The 20500-nt window shown below is 29.7% G+C and overlaps 1 protein-coding gene and 1 pseudogene across 1 annotated transcript in view; both read right to left on the reverse strand.

The window, feature by feature from the left end:
* LOC105847086 (uncharacterized) overlaps nt 1–20500 on the reverse strand; it is a 116092-nt gene that overhangs the window by 64463 nt on the left and 31129 nt on the right. Inside the window, exon 5 of the mRNA XM_065796200.1 lies at nt 8424–8708. Within this exon, the coding sequence (XP_065652272.1) occupies nt 8424–8708 (285 nt within the window). The remainder of the gene's footprint in view (nt 1–8423; nt 8709–20500) is intronic.
* On the reverse strand, nt 15630–15751 carry LOC136079904 (U2 spliceosomal RNA; annotated as a pseudogene).

Genomic DNA, 20500 nt, shown 5'->3' on the forward strand with positions numbered 1-20500 from the left:
TAAAAAATGAATTGATATTTATAATATTTGTTATTAAATTTTTTTAAATAATTAGATAAAAAGTGTAATTAAATAAAAATTAAAAGCTCAAAACTTTGCAATGACATTGCAAATGGAGGAAATATGTTTTTAACGGCGAAAAGTTAAAAAATAAAAAAATAAAAATAAATAAAAATTGTTAAGAATAGAAGATTAGAAATAACTAATGAAGTGAAAACAATGAAAATATTAAAGATTATAAGTTGTAGAAAAATGTTAAATAATCGGAATAACTAAAAGCAATGTTAAAAAACTTTATTAAGTTATCAAAAGAAAACAAAACAAAAAAAAACGATTTTTAAGTTTTATTAATTTGTGTTGTTTGCATTGTTTATATTGTCGTCTATTTTGTGTATTGTTTATAATGTCGTGTATTTCTTTCATTGTCGTGTATTTATACTTTTGTTTATACTGTCGTGTAATTTTGAGCATAGTTTATATTGAAGTGCTTTTATGTGGGTTGTTTATATTGTTGGGCATTTTTTTTGTAGTGTTGCTTTTCAATTGTTGGTTTAATTCAAATGATTTCATATTTTTTTGTCTCGTCATAATATTTAAACATATCTTTTTGATTCGTTTTTATTATCTATCATCCTTTTGATTGTTAACGTTGTATTAACTCATTCATTCATTATCCATTATGTCAGCTCATTTACTTTTTGCTTTTTTTGTTATCAGTCTGGCTTTTTTTAATAGTTAATGTTTTTCTTTTTATTATAATTATTTTTTGGTCACTACCTATCTTGTTACTTTTTGTTGTTTGTTTGTTTTTTGCTTTATTTGTTTATTTTATTAAGGTGTTACTCCAACGACTACTTTTTAACTAAACGAGTGACACCTAACCTAATTTTGTAAAGTTATTAATATATCTGTCATTTTTTTCAATTTTATGGTTAAATAAATATGTAAAAACAAAATGGCTGCTGGAAAAAGAAAAATGGTTCATGTCTACATAAGTATATGGGGTCTGAAAAACAGTTACTAGTAGCTGAACTGCCGAAACTGAGAGATCTGTTAAGATATAAAATTTTTCTAAGAGAAACAAGTGAACTAAACAGAAGGAGCAATATTAATTTTGAGTTGATCTAGGATATTTACAATAACCTTTCGGAAAAATGGCTAATGGCTAGTGTTTTATTTGAGCCTCTTGTACCTTGATTAAAAAATGATTTAATAATAAGACTCGAAGATATTTTTATTGAGGTAAAAAAATCATTGCCACATTTTTTTAGCCAAGCAAGAAAAGAATGAAACTCTTAGTTCTTATCAAGTTCTCAGGATTGCTGATTTGATGGGGTCGAATGGTTAAAAAAAGTAGAAAGCAAACAAAAAGTAGTAGTGGAAATACAAATAAGAGAAAAAAACACTAGACTCAAACGAACTTAATGCTCAAGATAAACAAGATGGAGAACAATAAGTTTTTGAAAAGTTTAATTTTAATGAAAGTGAGATTTTTATTCAAAACTCATATACAATTTGTTTAAAAAAACTAGATATTATGAAGATATCTCGAACATTGGATTTGCCAGAACTAGATATATTGTTGAGTTATGATCAAATGCAGCAGTTGCTACTTCAGCATGCATGTCATTTTAAATACACTATTTAAAAATGAAAATAAATTAATTATTGATTGCAGTAAAGTTAGGAGAGCTAGAGGTATAGTTATGAATGAATTTGCTAATCAGTTAGGTAATTACTGCAATTAAAAGATTACAGATTGTATACTTTTTAGTTAAAGAAAATTTCTGACTAAAATATTTTTAACAAAAGATGCATCAGAAAGACAGTTTTCTTTTATAGTTTAAGAAGAATATTAGACTGTATGTTCTGGTGATAGGAAGTGTTTATTTCATATCACACCAGCTAAAGAAGCAAAAAAGAAAAACGCTGAAATTAAAGCAGGTAAAATCTTTGAGTATACTGAAATGAGAAACATTAGTACACACTAAGCAGCAATGGGTTGAGACTCTTCTATTGTATATCTGGTTGGGAAGGAAGAGTAATGAATATAATGGAGCTAAAGTTCGGCAAAAAGTTAAATTAAATTGCCTGTGTTCTACATACCAATGAGTTACCATTAAAACTTCTGATTTAACTGTTAGATGATGAATATAGACGCGGTAAAAAATGGAGTGAACCTATTGAAAGCTAACTTTACAAAGGAACTAATCTTGAAATTAACCCTTTTTTTACCAAAGTTAAAATTGGTGAGCAACTTATTAACTTGAGAAATAATACAGTGGAAGACTTTTTTGCTGATCAGTATTATTGCTCTCATATAGTTAGTTCTTAACGTAATGATTATGTTCCTCCGCATCTAGAGCTTCTTAAAAATGGCTCTGTTAATATAGCCAGATGGCTGACAAAAGCCAATGGAATCTGTAGATTTTGGGTTCTCATCATTGTCTTCAAGGCAATTCAGCCCAAAATGTTTTGAAACTTGAAAAGTATGTTGGAGGAGTGTATTTTCCTGTCTACTTTAACGTCATGCTAGATATTCAGAGTATAGTCATTCCAACTATTGAGTAATTTGCTTGATATGCCTTTTCCGAGTCTATTCTTCAAACTATGCTTTGCTCTGAAAACAAGGAAGTGAGAAGTTATAGTGCAAATATATCTTTTGACAGAAGGAAAACGTGGTGAAAACGTAAAACTTAGAGATCTTAATGTAAGATCAAGAAGGACACCAGATTTCAACACTAAAGCAACTTTTCTTAAAGATCTTATTGGAATAAAGATTTTGAACCACCATTAACTTGTTCCATGACAACTAAAGATATTAGTGAGTACATTATTAAATCAGTGACAGTACCAAATTAGTTTTGCCACACTCAAGTTGTCAAAAGATTTTTAAAAAACGTCACCTAGCTGTGAGAATATTTTTACAGAAGAAAGCAAGGTGGTTGGATTAAAGGACAAGAGTTATCACAGATACTGATGTCGAGTAATCTATCTAAACAAAATCTTTTTGACTTGACAATGTTAAGAAATAATTTTTGTTATAATATTATATTCTAATTTATAGTGTTAGTAAATATATTTCATGGATCTATAAAAGCATTTTATCTTTAGTTCTATAACAACCTTGTTTAACGCTGTTAGTGGTGAGCTGGGATGGGGGAGAGGTACAACCCTGTTTTCTATTTTTATAAAAATGAAACTATTGTTTCAAAAATAGAGAACAATTTTAACAATTTTAAGTATTTTAATTCTTCAAAATTTAAATACTTTTTAGTTCCGAATACCCCTTTACCACGGGCATTTGATTATTACTTTTTGATGAAATCAACCTCTCTGAGAGCTACCACAGAGTTCAGGAAACCTGACTATCAGCCAGCCTCAGAACCATTAAAATGGGTTTCAGAGCTGTACTCTCATTAGAAAATAACAGAGGGAGTCGCCTAGTCAGAAAAAAGAGAAACAAGTAAAACCCATGTAATGAGTCAAAAGAATCCAGTAGTCAATATTGTAAACCGAAAACAATATATTTTAAATACATCTATACCAGCCTAATAGATAAAGAAGGGGTGCGAAGCTGATCAACAGATAGAACCTGTTTACCCCTTGAGCCTTTGCCTAAAAGGCTTTTTACAAGACATTAGCCGGATGCGTTTGCCCTCTGCTCAAGATGAATACTTTTATTGAGACACCATCTCTAGCTTAAACTCAACAAAGAGATCTAAGGCAGCGGGTGTGTTAAGTCAGAGTTTGCATCTCCTAGTATATGCCTAAAAAAACTTATCACACAAGGCAGAAAATAAAACAGGTTGTACTGGGTTACATGTTAGTAGTAGCAGGATAACCTGACCTGACATCAACATTATGTAAGACATCTATTCTATTAGCTCAAAATAAAGTGTTAAACTGTTTTGTTTAAAAATAGTATGTGCATCTAGCATGAAAAATGTTGACAGATGGATTATTAATGATATTAATAAATCAGACGTATCAGTAAAGAATTCTCTTTGTCAATGCCCAGTAGGAAAAACTAGAACTCGTTCACATGCATTTGCGATAATGAAACTCCACACAAAATGGGTGACAAAAAAAGTAAAACCAAAATAAATAAAGTTATGTAAAACCAAATATTCAAGCCGGTACATCAAGAACTTGTGCTTGGTCGATGCCACAAAATTGTAAAAGATTTGATAAACATCAATAAGTGGTTTAAAGTTCATATCACAACTCATAAAAACCACAATAAACCTTGTCCGATAAAAAGGTTCCCCATTAACTACAAACAAATCAACGTTGTATGATGCTAGAACTGATTTACAACAATCATTTAAAAATTGATTTTAAAGTCCATATGTTAACCATTTTAAACGTATCAGTTGATGGAACAATTAAAACGAGCTCAGGAAGTGCACCTTTTGGGACTGTATTATATTATCAATGCGTTTTAGTTTCACCAAAATTAGAATGTTTACAACAATTTACCAGAATTTTTAAAAAATTTAAATATTTGTTTAACATTAGATATTATACAATTCTTCAATACATTGAGTACCCAACATTCCCATTTAATGAAACAGATGGTTTAATAACTAATGATGTTGCAAAAATATTTTGCACAAAAAAAAATGGCAGTTGAAATTGAAAAAAAAAACAAAGGAGCAAGTTGTAAAAAAAACAAGGAAAGTCAAAATGGTTTGACCACGGAAGGAATCTGTTCACAGCATCATTATGTAACAAACTAGGGAATAAGTCTTCAAAAGGATTCAAAAGTATGGCATACCATATCGTCCATGGTGACAAAAAAAAACTAAGCCTAATAATTTTATTTTATATAAACTTTTCTATGGCAAGTTTTATCAACATATTTATATTTTGTTTTTGAAGTTTTTTCATTAAAGTATTATAAAAACTTTATGAAGCCCTTTAGTTATAAAACAATAGTTGTTTTATACCAATACTTGTTAATCTGGTTTTAAACAATACTTGTTTTATAACCAGATGACTACATAAACTATTGTAAAACCCTGTGGTTTGGTACTTGATAAAACTGCAACTTGGGTTAACAACTCAAACATGGTGTGATGTTATCTTTTACACTTTAAAAGCATTGATCGTTTTAATATTGATAAATTACATAGGAAAAAATTAAAGAAAATAGTATTAGACTTCGACTTTAATTATATATTGGATGAAACAATCATAATCATACATTAAAACTATGCCTATACTGTCTATGCTCATGCTCATGTTGTGTTAACCTAATAACAACTATGTATAAAGTTTTTATTCCTTTTATGCATGCAAACTTGTAAATACTTTATCTATAACAGTGATAAAAAAGGAATGCAAATTAAGGAACATTGCTAAGCAAAAATTGTGGTTACTTTTCATTTCTCAGTGGATCTTATTTTGCAGCTCTGTATTTAGATAAGGTAGAGGATTGGGTTCTAGCATCAGTTAAGCAAATGTCTTTTCAGTGTGCAAATATGCTCAAGATATGCTGTTGTAATCGAGGGTCAATTAATGTAATTATATTAATTACATTAAACAAAAACATACTCTGTATTTTATATTCATTCAATAAAGTGTGTTATTGTGCTAATTAATACATATTTTTATTTATTTAAATGTTTATCGTTTTTTTATTTGCAATAGTATCTTAGACTTAACATTCTTTTAAAAAAATGTATAGGGTAGACCGGCGCATATTGCCTCCAATTTTTTTTTCGCTGAGTTACTTATAATATATGTAACAATTATATATATGAGCCTGATTTTTCTGATATAGGAGTTAGTTGACCCATAGGTATAAAATGGTGCACAGATAATTTATTAACCTATAGTTTTTTACATTTCCGTATATTTTTGTTTTTTAGACCCAAAAAAAAGTTCAAAACTGAATGTTTAAAGTTGTTGAAGTTTACAAATTCTATAGTACAAAACTCTCTAAATTCTAAAACAATAGAAAAAACCTACTTATTCAAAAGCCCATGCTTGTTTTTTATTTCAAAACATAAAACATTACAACATAGAATTGAAAAACTATTTAATAATAATAAATATTGTTTAGTAGAGGTTTTTACCTATGGCCAACATGCCACATTTGAGTAAGGCCAACCTGTCCCATCATTATGTTTAGGGTATAAACAACTTTCTTCTTAAAACGTCTTGAAGAAAGAAAAGGTGTTTCGTATTTCAATGAATGCTGAAAAAATATTTCTTGATAACACACGTGATAAAAGATGTTTTATATGTCAAAATGTTGATAGACCTTTCCATCAAAAAACCGTTAATAACAGAAGAAAAATAGAGAAAAAAGATATAGAAATAAAACAACAGCTTATCTATGTAAGTTAATAAAATGAAAGCAAGTTAAATTTGTTTAAAGATCAAGATAAACTTTTTGAAAAAGAATTTGATCAAAATACAAATTAGTTCTTTGAATAAGACAATGAACTAATTAAAAAAAAAGTTATATTTGTTAATAAAACAACCCTACGTGAACAGATAAACCGTTGTATATAATTCATAGAATTTTTCATTTTAACTTGTGCAGTAATAAAAAAACTTCTAAAGTTATCACAAAACTTTTAAAAATATTTTTTTGTAATTAACTATGCTTACATTATTAACCATTTTCTCGTGTAGTTTTGTTTAATAAAACCTAACTGAATGCCATTTTTGAAAAGATTTTATACATGATCCCTTACTACCCTATTTAAAGTTATTTTACCCTAAAATAATCCCAAATTAACTTTTATGGATATCTATTAATATATTTTACTATGTTTATATTTTCAAATAGTTTTATTTGTAGTTTTTTAAACTTAAACCAAACAAAATTTTATTTGAACGAATTTTTCCTTTATTTTGATCCCTCTCCTTCTCCAAACCTACCTATTACGCTTTGAAGTTTTTTCTGCCTAAAATAATTTTAATTGATAAATTATTTTAAAATAAATTCTAAAATTATTTATCAATTAAGAGTAAGCCTTTATTTTATTAAATATAAATTTTAACTCCAAAAATTCTAGAATTATAATTCTTAATTGAAACAATAAAGTTTTTCTTACTGATATATAATTTTAAGATTTATTATAAAATTATTTTTATGACAAACAAGCAAACAAAGAATTGGTATAAATTAAAAATATTAACACTAACTTGGGACTAAGTACTGAGAAATTAAAAAAGTAAAAAAAGTGTACTTTTAAATTTTTAAAAAGCGAGTTTTTTAAATACTTGTTTACAATTAAAGAATGTTTTGGTGTCCTACTGCACGTAAAATAAATCCTTTCTGCTCTAATCTAAGACTTTGCAAAACCTATTACGTGTTTTTATATTAGGTTTAGCAAAGTCTTAAATTAGTTTGACAACTCATTCTGCTGTACTACTTTTAGATTTCAATTACTTAGTATGCTCAAACTTTTAAAGTTTTAAACTTTAACTTTCCAAAATTTTACGGATTGGGTTAACCAATTATTTAAATACCCAAATAAATTTAGAATGTTGCTGACTTTAGTCAAACTAAATCAATCAAGTGAGTAATCAGTTTCAGGAAATTGTGGAAAGTCAATAAACATGTTTCCAGTTTCCTTAAAATTATTTTAGCAATTTTAGCATTATCCCAATAAGATAACTTTTCAAAATTTAGTGAGAGAGCAGACTTTTTTCCGCTAAGTACCAAAGATGCCTATTAAATGTTTCATGGGAAGCAATAGCAATATCATATTCAATTTTTTACATTTAACCATGTCTTTGTATAATTCAAAGTTATTAAATAGTGCCTAAGTTGTGTTTGTACAGGTAAGCCATATTTTCACATAAAATATTTAGTTTACAAAACCCTCCTAATTTCTCAATATAACTTCTTCCACACTCTGCCAATTCAGCATAAGAAAATATTTTTTATGTGTACAGAACTATATTCATCCAAAAATATATTCCATGAAGTTGTTCGACAAACTCAGAGTTAGAAAAAAGGTCTGTTGATGGATAAAATTCTTTATTTTAGGAATACAAATAAGTCATTACCTTGGAGACCTACTGCATTTAATGTTGTAATTTTAAAAAAAAATATAAAAAAGTGCTGGCTTATATCTATAGAAGAAAAAGCAAATAAATTTAAGTTCTACTTGGTCGGTTGTAAACGCAACTTGGATCATTTACAAAATTACACTTTTAATTTAAATCAATGTTATTTACTTAGAAGCAAACTCTGACTAAGATTGCGTTTGTTTAAACAAATACTCCTTTGCATTCTATTTACTACTTGCATTGGGTTTTAATTTTTAAATTTCCAAAACAACAAAATAAATACAAACAAAAAATTAAAAAAGTTATTTTTTTATTCCTTCATGATTTTACTATTAATAAAACGTCATATCATAGAGTTAAACATTTTTTTAATGTTCTAAATATACCTTTAGTTTTTGGAAATGCTGTTGGTGGTAGAGTCTCATAAAATGAACAACCTAATTTATAAGAGATTTTTTGACCACTAAATCCGTACAAGCATTGACAGTCTCCATAAACATCTACTATAAAACTTGCAACATGTCCATTCTGTGTTGGATTTTTTTGCTGATAATCTACACAAAAGCTTACACACGAGCGCCATGAAATGTAACCAATATTAAATTGATTATTATAGCCAATAAGTTGATTAGAATCCCCCTTTGATAACTTGCAACTTTTTGATGATGAATCTAAATATTTTTTATTTTTCATTAATAGATGCAACACATACATGTGTTATAACAAAATGTTTATAATAAAGAAATTTATATCTTTATGTTCAATATTGATCTAACGTGAAAATATTCCATGAGACATACACACATTTTCTTTGCTTACAAATAAAATAATATAACAGAACTTTCTACTCGAATGATATTTTAACACATTTAGTAGTTTGCTTTAACAACACTTTAGCAATATTAGAAACTGAAATAACTTGATTATCTTTGTTTAAATAGTTATTAAATAGTATTACCATATGTTAAAGACATAAAAAAACTAGTTTTATGAAGTGAAGTAACTTATTTAAAATGTTAAGATTATTAATTGTTTTGTTTAAATATTCTACAATTTTTATAAACTTTTATACATGTTATATAAAACTAATAAAATATTCAATATGTAAGTTAATTTGGCATAATTCAATATGTAATTGTCGTTTTTATATTTTATAGTATTTCACTTTTATGCACCCATATTGAAGTTCTTCCCATTCTCTATCATTATTATGTCTAAAATTAATTTTTAGAGGTTTTTGATAAGTGAATCTGATGTCCTTCAGAGCCTCTGAATGTGCACCCAATTTTTTGAATATAACTTTATTAATTTTATGTTTTTTAAATTAAAATAGGCAAAGAAACATTATTCAAAAAAGGTTTTAATTTGTTTTCAGTTTCCTCTAGTTGTAGTGCTCAAGTTTTGACACTATTATATGAAAAAAATAATGAAATTTTGACATTGATTGTATTGGAAAAATGTTGACATAAAGTAGTAAAAAATGAGAGCGGTCAACATCACAACAAAGTACTACAGACAAAGTATCTGTTGAACCAAGAAAAACGTAATTTTTTTAGGATAAGGCTAAAAGCAATACTATCGCTGCCCTTAGAAGTTGTACTAATATCCCTAGCTCGAATAAAGAAACTCTGGGTAGACCTTTGACAAGAAAATTAACAGATTTCTGGTTATTTGGTCATCTTTTCACATCAATTAATAGAGACAAACAGCCTGATGGAAGACAAAATATTCAGTTTGTCTTAAGGTATGACCCATAAAATGTCAAAAATAAAGAGAAAAACCAGAATAATATTAAGATTGAAGAACCAGGATAATAACAGCATAACATGCAGCTTAATATGCAGTTTATGCTGTTGTTGTTTTTTGAAATACAGCACATATAAAAACTAAAAGAAGAAATAATTGTAATAGATGTATGCATATGAAACCGCTGTTTTTTCTTTGAATTAGAACGTTTGTTTTGGAGATGTTTTATTTATATTTCTTTGAATGCAATTTCCATTATTTTCTACTACTTTTTGCCAATTTTTTGGTAACTTATGAATTCCATCCCAATAGAATTTCTCAGGTTTAGAAGCTATCCAATCATCGAGCCATTTTTTGACCTCTTCATAATTCGAGAAGTGCTGATCTGCCAAGCCATGTGACATTGATCGGAATAAATAGTAATCTGATGGAGCAAGGTCTGGTGAATACGGCGGGTGGCATAAGACTTCCCATCCGATAGTTTTCAACGCTGTTTGAACAACTTTACAAACATGAGGACGAGCATTGTCATGTTGAAGAATTATTTTATCGTGTCTCTCAGCATATTCGGGTCGTTTTTCTTCTAATGCTTTTCTTAAACGGAATAATTGGAGTCTGTAAAGTGGCCCATCAATTGTTTCTTTAGGTTTTAGCAACTCATAGTATACCACACCAATCTGATCCCACCAAATAGACAGCAAAGCCTTATTTCCATGAATATTCCTCTTTGGTGTTGATTTTACAGGTGCGCCTGGGTCAACATAATGTGTTGTGCGGACTGGATTGTCAAAATAAATCCATTTTTCATCTCCAGTCACTATTCGATGCAAAAAAGACTTTCTTTCAAAACGATTCAATAACATTTCGCATGTCACTAAACGCCTTTCAATATCACGTTCTTTCAATTCATGTGGAACCCATTTTCCTTCCTTTCTTATTTTACCGAGAGCTTGTAAACGTCTTGAAATTGTTGCCTGATCAACATTCAACTCTTCTGCTAATTGTTCTTGGGATTGAGCATCGTCTTCGTCCAATAAACTTTGCAATTCTGAATCTTCAAATTTTTTTGGAGGTTTACCACGTTCCTTGTTGTCAAGATCGAAATCGCCACTTTTAAATCTTCTAAACCAATCTCTGCAAGTTGTTTCAGATAAAGCATGGTCAGAATAAGCTTCTACAAGCAAACGATGACTTTCTGCAGCAGTTTTCTTTAAAATAAAATAGTGAAGTAATACTTCCCGCAAATGCATATTTGAAGGCACAAAGTTGTTCATTTTGAAAGATGTATAAAATTATCTAGATATGAATAAAATCAAATTAAAAACTATGATATTTAAAGCAAATTGAACGTAGTTTCACACACATAATCATCCATACATTAATTTTGTCTTAAAAAGAAAATTAACTTGTCTTATTTTAAACAGCGGTTTCATATGCATACACCTATTATTATTGATATCACGAAACTTTGGAATGAACAGCAGAGTTAAATATAGAACAAAGATAGACTAACTGACCCTGGCAACAGGAGAGCAAAGAAAGTTTAACTTTCGTTTTAACAAATGTGTACCAGATGTCATTGATAAAATAAAAAAAGCAAGAACTATGACAGGCTGAAGATAATATTGATTTCTGTTTATATATTTCTAAATTTATATCTACTATATCTGAAAAGATGATGTAAGTTACTATTTAGACCAACAACAAGATAGAAGAGCTTACATTGACGGACATGACAATACATTTAAAACCTAATCTGAAATAAAATTTGTAAGCAAGATCGTAAAATTTAAAAAATATATATATAATCGGTTGAAAATGTTAAGAATAGAACAGGTCGAAGGAGTTGCTGGAATACGATTTGGAGACAGTGACACAATTTAAAAAAAAGAATGACCAAAGTGAAACTGATCTCAAATTTGAAATAAATTTGCAACAAGAAGAAAAAAAAAATAGATCAAGATGATTTTGCAGCTTGTAAGCTATCTGAGAAAAAATGTAATGTTACCAAATAACCAGTACTGCTGATCGTCTCAAGCTTTCAGAGGTTCAAACGACATTGACTATGTCTGCAGTAAAAGGAGCTGTTGGAGGTAATCTTGAGGATTTTGACATTTGAAGATCTACAACTTGGTGAAATATAATGTTCAATGGTCAACAGATTGTAGAAAGTATCTTGGGAAAAATTAAAATTAACCCTCGCCAATATAGTGCATTGCACTTGGATGACAAGCTTTAAAAGATATGCTGAAAGAAACATACAAGCAGTATGCAATTTTTCTATCTAGGCCTCTGGAATATCAAGACGGAAAATTAATAGGTGCCCCTTCTCTAGCTAACTTGTAAGGAGCAACTTGGGCATAAATAACGCTTGATCTGCAAGAGTTTTGGAACATAGTTGTAGCTCTTGTAATTGACACAAAAGCCAGCAATAGTGGTATACACAAAGGAGCTGATAAGCTTATTGCATAACATCTAGATAAAACGTTACTCTATCTTGCTTGCCTCATCATACTTTAGAACTTGTTGTTGGTACTAAATGGAAATTGTTATTTGGTAACATTTTGGGCTCTAAAAACAAACTGTTTGAAAAATTTAAAGAAGCATGATCAAAGTTGGATAAAATTTAACTAATTTAAGTACGGAAAACAAATGGTTGCTAAGCATAAAAGATAAAGTTGTCAAAGAGCTTACAGACATCTTATCTTGCAATGATTTAACAACTTTTCCAGTAAATGATTATCGTAAATCTGCTGAAAACGCTTTGACAGTCTTGAATGAAAGTCTACCACGTGGTGCATACTTTCTAAAATTAAGGGCTATGCATCAGGCACGTTGAATGGCCAAAAACATGTACGCGTGAAAGATGTATAGGTTTTCCAAACAAATGATGATGACATGGTTGCAAATGATGATATGGTTGATGCATATGATGATGATATGACAATGATATTGCATACGATGATGATGGTATTGCATATGATGATTACATGATGATGATATGGACGGATATGAATATAATATGGTTGCAAAATATGAGAACCAATGTTGTTCTAGCACATTTAAATATTCCTACCACAACCTTGACAAGTCCGATTAGGCCTAAATCTCATTGGTTTTCCGCATTTCAAAAATATGCACTGACTGGATTTCGAAATCTGTTGAGCAACGTGGCTTGGACCGTTATTTATAAGTAATTTGTTTGCACAGTAAAAGTTTTTCAAAAATTTCAAAAAAGCGGATATGATGTCAGTTTTATCAGGTTTATCTCGAATTTCGCTACAATCTTTGCAACTGATAATAAGCAATGGGTATGGTTGCTAGAGGGTATCAAGCAACATAGAAAGTTATATTCCAGTTTTTATAAGAAGAAATTTAATCTGTGAAAGTACTTAAATTTTTATTGAGTATAGTGCGTTGATTACATAATTTTTAAGTAAAGTCTTTCATAAAAAAGTTATTTTTGTTACATTGGGTCAAAAAATTGACCAAAACAATATTATTTTAATTAAAATAAATCATTAAATGCAAAATAAATGCGAATTTTTGTACATATGATTAACTTTATATTTAATTCTAAGACTATGTTTAGGGTTTTATCTTATTATGTAAACTATTTGTATTTATGACCAAAAAGCTGGCACATGTTCAAAAGCTTTGAAACACCTCAGGATCACTAATCAAAAATTTGTAAAAATTATTTTTTTTTTACCAATTTGGGCGGCTATGAGTGACATAATTTTTTTTGGAGCACCCAAATGTAAGTTTTGATCAAAATAATTATAAAAGCTGAAAAATAATCCAAAAAGACTGCACTCCTTAGCTACATAATAATAGTTTAACTTGTTAAACATGGTCTCCATGTCATCTTTTATAAATTACACCTTTTTTAGAACTTTTTCCTCACCTACGACTACTCCAGTACAGACTGGGGGAAAATCTTTGCTGATGATGGATTGTATTATGCACAAAAATTTATGTTTTAAAAGTCGTTTTATATTTGTTACTTTTAAACAATACCTTCATAAAATCTTGCTTAGCCTAACTCTATGCTTTCAGTAAGAGTACCGATAAACTAAATAATTAAATGCACTTTTGTCAACTAATTACTTTATATACTTTGAAAAGAGTTTTACAATTAAAGGTTGTTTTTAAATAGTATAAACTAATCTGAAACAAACAACTAATATAATATACAGTGCCGTGGCTAGTGGGTTGGAGGCCCATCTTCCCAAAACCATATATTAGGGCCTCAATATTTTAAAAATCTTTCCACTAGATATCACCAAAAAAGAAACAAAATGGCACTATATAATTTTGCAAAACGGCCTTTAATTTTCCAAAAGGCTTCCTATAGTTGCTTGACCACCCTTCCCCATTTAGATTATTTTTAAGATGTTTTATATAGTTTAGCAAGAGTTTTTATGGTGAATTGAAAAGTGGTTTTTTCTTAAACAGAAAAAAAAACATGGCCAATACTACAAAACATGTCAAATCTACTTGAATTTATTATTTACAAAACAGTAACTATGAAAAACCAAGGAAAAAAAAAGTGGCAATTTTAGGTGACTATTTTGCAGAAGTGGGTGTTTATTAAGTTTCACACCCACTCTGTGCTTATTTAGGCTTTTTTCCTTCCTCTCCTTTATTAAATTTTTCTTTTTTATAAACAGAAAAACTTTTTTATTACATATGAAACATTTTCACATTTATTAAAAGACAATAAACTAGAAGATAAACAAAAAACTTGTGAAAAACATATAAGAAACCTAAGAAACAAAAATAACTAAAAATCAAAAAATTTATTGCTCTACTAATTAAAGTTTATTAGTTTTAGTAATATATTCGTTTAATTTAATGGACATCATTATTTGGAATAAAAAAACTCAACAATGTTACCAAAACCATCTCTCACTGACCAAATGTTTTTGCCTAAAGTTAAATTTTATAAGGATTTTTAAATTTTGAATCAGTTTTTATATAATTACCAAGAAAACAGAAATAAAAGTTCCATAACAATCAAGTCATCAATTTTAACTCAAGTGTTTAATTCAAAGTGGGGTGGGAATAAATAGCGGGTGGAAGTTTTTTTCCAGATCTATTGAACAAGGGGGTCTAAATAAACCGGTTGCAGGAATTTTTAATTTTATTTCTACAAGTAAGTTAATATTTTGTAACTTTCAAGATCTGAACCTGTCTTAAAAACAAGAAAATAATAAATGAAACTTTTCCTTTTTAGTTTTGTGATAAAATTTCTTTTTTCATAAAAACAAAACTTAATAAACAAGGGCAGAAGGTTTCAATAAGCTCAGAGTGGATGGCAAAATTTCGGAAAGATAATAAACGCCATAATTCCATATATAAATTACCAAAGATTACCATCTTTTTTTTACCTTGATTTTTTATAACTTTTATTTTATAAGTGATAAATTTAAGTGAACTTGATCATTTTTCTTTTTTTGTGTAAGAAAAGACCACTCTCCATTTATTTTTAAAAATTGTAACTAAACTTTTCAGGGTAGCATCTAAAAAAAAAAATCGAACAACATCGTCATTTTTGTAACTAAACTCGGCCCAGCTAAGTTGTGCTGAAGTTTTGAATGTAAGGTTTTAAGTGTATTTTTAACTGATTTAAGTTATTTAATTGGATTCCTTGCCTCAAAATATGCAAGTGTTCATATTTTCAACTATATATACTAAAGTCCGATACTAGACAAACAGTAAACATAAGTTTCAAAAAAAATTTTGATAATATATACATATGTATATTTATACATACATAAGTATATATATATATATATATATATATATATATATATATATATATATATATATATATATATATATATATATATATATATATATATATATATATATATATATGCACCAAGTAATCAAGTGAAAGGTGGTCCGTAACAAATAAGAACAAATACTACCCTTGATCTTAACCATTAGGCCGAGAAGCGATATATATAGTATATATTACACAGGGCATAATAAAGTATTATGTCTCACTGTGCACAAAGTAATAGGTCTCACTAAGCAGCCGCAGGAAAAGGTGGAGGCCATTTTAGATTGCAGCAAAAGTTACTATGTACAATTCCAAGCCAACTTACATTTATTTCTACTTGCAGCTTTAATTTCTAGATTTTCAATCCTAAACATGCTGATGAGTTTTGATGCTGAGAAAAATTTCTGTTTAATAAAAGAGACTTATAAAGATTTAAACATCTTTTATACTTCAAGTTATGATATCAATAACTATGAAAGTTATTTATGATACACAGAATAATGTTGACATAATTAAATCAGTCAAATTTTTAAACTGGTAAACGCAATGAATATTAATTCAATGATGAATGGAATATAAATCAATCAACCAATAAAATTTATTGCCAGACTCAAGGCCAAAAATGTATATGCAGTTGGCTAAAATGAAGATGATAAAAAAAGCACTTGAATACAAACAAAACCCAAAGAGAAGAAAAAAATTTAAAGTTGTATAAATTTAACTCAGCTCTCCATGTAAACATCGATGGAGTCTCTAAAAAACTGTCAGGGTTAACAAAAGCTTTAATGATGAGGTTCTCACTGTTCTGTAGCAACAATGATGAATGTTGTTGCTTACTAATTACACAACATTAAGTAATGAGCACCATGTATTACAAATAGTTTAATAGCAGTGTTCCATGGTGGCTTATTGAATATCAAGCGAAGTGCATTATTACATGTAACACATAGACAATAGAATGAGTCTTTTTGCAGGACGTACCATAAATGAAATCCGTAAATTGGACTATAAAAGAAATTAAATCACATGATCTTCGTTAATATTTCTGTTTTGCTGAACTTTCTACGGATAAGGTTAGCTTTAGCATAGATAGAGCGTACTTGCTTTCAAATATCATCCTGCATATCGTTTGAGATCAAATGACTTAGGTATTTATATTTTGTCGTGTATGTGAGGACATTTTTAGCTAATATTAGGCAAGAGCTATATATAAAGTGTTCATAACTTTTAAAAAACATTACTTGAGACCCAATATTGTTACAAGCTATAATGTGTTTCACAGCATACCAAGAGCATAAGTAAGTTCTGGATACCTTTGTCTGACGGTTTACACAATACCATAAGCATAAAGACGATGGTTGATGAGAGAGGGATCCAAGCAGCAGCCTATTGGAATGTCATTAATAAATTTATATATATATATATATATATATATATATAAATATATATATATATATATTTATTAATATATATATATTTATTTATTAACATATATATATATATATATATATGTATATATATATATATATATATATATATATATATATATATATATATTATGTATATATATATATATATATATATATATATATATATATATATATATATATATATATATTTATATATATATATATATACTGGTGATCTTTTTCTGGAGATTTTTGATGAGTCTTTAATGATGAAAAACAGTGTTAAATGAGAAAAATTTCGTTAAGTGATTATCTACTAATTTATATATATATATATATATATATATATATATATATATATATATATATATATATATATATATATATATATATATATATATATATATTTATATATATATACATTATACTAAAGGTAAACGTTTTGATATTATGATAATATGCCATTCCTAGAGATCTGTGCTGTTTGACTAGCATACCAGACAATGAGTAAGCGTATATTTACTACAAAGATTATTTTAGAAAGTTTTGTGAATAGTGCCTCAAAGCGTACTTTATCAAAAGACTTACTAGGATCAATGAATGCTATATGCATATTTTAGCCATGTAATAGATAAAATTTATTATTGATAAATAATTTATAATACAAATATCTTTTAAAATAAAAACAGAAATCAATGTACTATAAATTTCTTAAACTAAATTTATTGGGAATACCAATAAAATTTTCATTAACACGTGAGACAAAATTATGTTCCAGAATCATTGAGAAAGTTGTTACCAAAGCAATGGGATGATAATTTGAAGAATCAGAGATGTTACCATTCTTATTTTAAGCCATAAGAGATATAACAGAGTGTGAAGCATCATCATGGGAAAGCATGTAGGAAAAACAAAAAGATAATATGTTAAAGTAATTTGGGCTACCATAAAGAAAATGCCTAACTAAAGCCTAAAGTGGTCTGCTGCTTTTCCACAGGTTATATGATTTATGATATATTGGAAATCATTGAGAGTGATCATGGAATTTAATGCAAATATATATATATTGGGTAAAGATATTTACAAAGCGGGTGAGAAAAATAAATATAGAATTAATATTACAAGCTATTTCGGCAATGAGTATCGTGATAAAGTTTGCAGGTTTGGTGTCGCAATACGATGGTTCGGGTGAATTTTCAGAATGGATGCAGAAATTGGAACTGGTAGCAAAACTTCAAAAGTTGACAAGTTGCATGTGGTGTTCCCCTTATTTCTCTCTGGCGGAGCGTTTGCCGTTTATCAAGGTCTTGGTGATGAAATAAAAGAAGACTACAACGAAGTGAAAAATGCACTGACTACTGCCTTCTCTGCTTCTCCGCTAACAGCATACGAAGAATTTGTAAATTGCCGTCTTAAAGAGAACGAGTCTGTTGACGTATATCTCGCAGAATTAACGAGGCTGAGCAAGCTAAAATCATCTCACGTAAGCAGAGAGTGGATAAGGTGCGCATTCATTCTCGGGTTACCTGACGAAGCAAGAAAACAGCTGCAAACCACATGCTCAATATCAACAATGTCGCTGTACCAGATCGCTGAAAAATTAAAAACTTTGGTAATTTTACGTCGTAAAGAATCAGGTTTTGTTAGTTGCGTGAATCCTGTTGCCATCAGTCCAAGGCAGGTTCCTCAAGGACGCGGAAAAAAGACCATAACTTGCTACCGTTGCGGCGAGGATGGACATATCAGTCGAAATTGTAGCGAAGAAATTGACAAGAAGAGATGCTTTATGTGTGTGGAATGGACAATCGCCTGGCCCTGCATTGCTATAAAAAGTGTACGAACTCAAAAAATATGGAAGGGAAGGCACCTGTTTTAGTGGGAGCGATTTCCCACAAAATTTAAAACCACCAACTCTCTGCGTATATGTTAATGTTGGGAGAAAATCCTGAGATAATCGACTTATAGAAAGCCTACCTGCAAATTCGTGTCGACGAAGCATTATGGAAATATCAAGTTGTGGAACATGAAGTGCAGCGTTACTGTCTAACAAGATTGGGTTTTGGTTTAAATATGGCGCCCAGAATAATGACTAAAATCTTAAAAAAGGTATTATCCTTTTTAAAAGAAGATCCCGTTCATGGGTCATGGAACGTCAAAAACATTTCTGAAGCAACAGAATGGTGCGATGCAAGCAGTTTAGCTGTTGGCATAGTTTTGGAAGTGGCTGGGGAAGTAGTAGAAGACTGTTTGTGGTTGAGGAAACAAGATAATACGGCTCAGATTAATCTTGCATAGTTAGAAGCCGTGATAAAAGGAATTAATCTAGCAACAAAATGGGGATTCAAATGTATTAACATAAAGTGTAATTCGGCTACTGTTGTCGGTTGGTTGAGCTCCTTAATTATCGGTGACAAACCCGTTCGAGTACACGGTCTTGGAGAACCACTTGTTCGTCGCCGGTTGTCGTTAATTGAAGACCTTGTGAAGGAGTGCAATATAAAATTATAACTTTTCCTGGTAAAATCAGCAGAAAACAAAGCCGATGCTCTTACAAGGGTACCACAAAACTGGCTGCATTCAAACCATTCTGCAATGACAGAAAATATTGTACCACCTGATGTGAAGTCATTTCATAATCTTCATCACTTTGGAGTCAATCGAACACTTTATTTGATGAAACAGACATATCCGGAGAATAATATAAGACATATAAGGAGAAAGTTTGCAGAAAAGACGTTGAATCAGTCGTGAAAAGTTGCGAAAGATGTTTATTGGTGGATCCTGCGCCAATTAAATGGGAAGAAGAAAATCTTGAAGTTGGAAAGAGCTGGGATCGTTTGACTATTGACATAGCCTACTACAAATCAGAGATTTATTTGTCTATTATTGACTGTGGAAAAAAGAGCAAGTCTGCAATCTGGAGAAGGCAACAGAACGAGAGAGAAACCACAGTGTGCATCCATTAAGAAGAAATATTCCGATAATGAGGACCTCCATGACAAGTTCTACTTGACAACAGCAAGACTTTTCGCTCAAAACTCGTTGGTGAATTATGCGCAGAATGGCGAGTGTCCATCCTGTTTCGTTACGCTTACAGGCCATCTGGAAATAGAATTGTTGATCGTCATCATCGCACAATCAAGTGCATGGCAGCCAGAAGTGGCAAAGACCCGTTAAAAATGGTATATTGGTATAACATAGCTCCCAGAAAGAATGGCGAGGAAACATCGCTCCCATACAAAGCTATATTTTCCTACGAGTGGAAACTACACACAATTTCTGCCAATACTAACGTGGAAGTTCTCCACAACTATACACAAGGACAAGAAGTATTTGTAAAACCACCTGACTCAAAATGCACAAGCGAATGGAACAGAGGAAGAGTCTCAGATGAAGGACGAGGAGTTTCGGTAGAAATCAATGGATTGCCGAGACACGTGTCGGACGTCCGTCCTGCTCCCATTGTAGCTGACTTGTCTATTAGAGAATCAGAAGAACCCATTGCGGATAACCTGAA

The sequence above is a fragment of the Hydra vulgaris genome, chromosome 04 (assembly GCF_038396675.1).
Source record: "Hydra vulgaris chromosome 04, alternate assembly HydraT2T_AEP".
NCBI lineage: Eukaryota > Metazoa > Cnidaria > Hydrozoa > Anthoathecata > Hydridae > Hydra > Hydra vulgaris.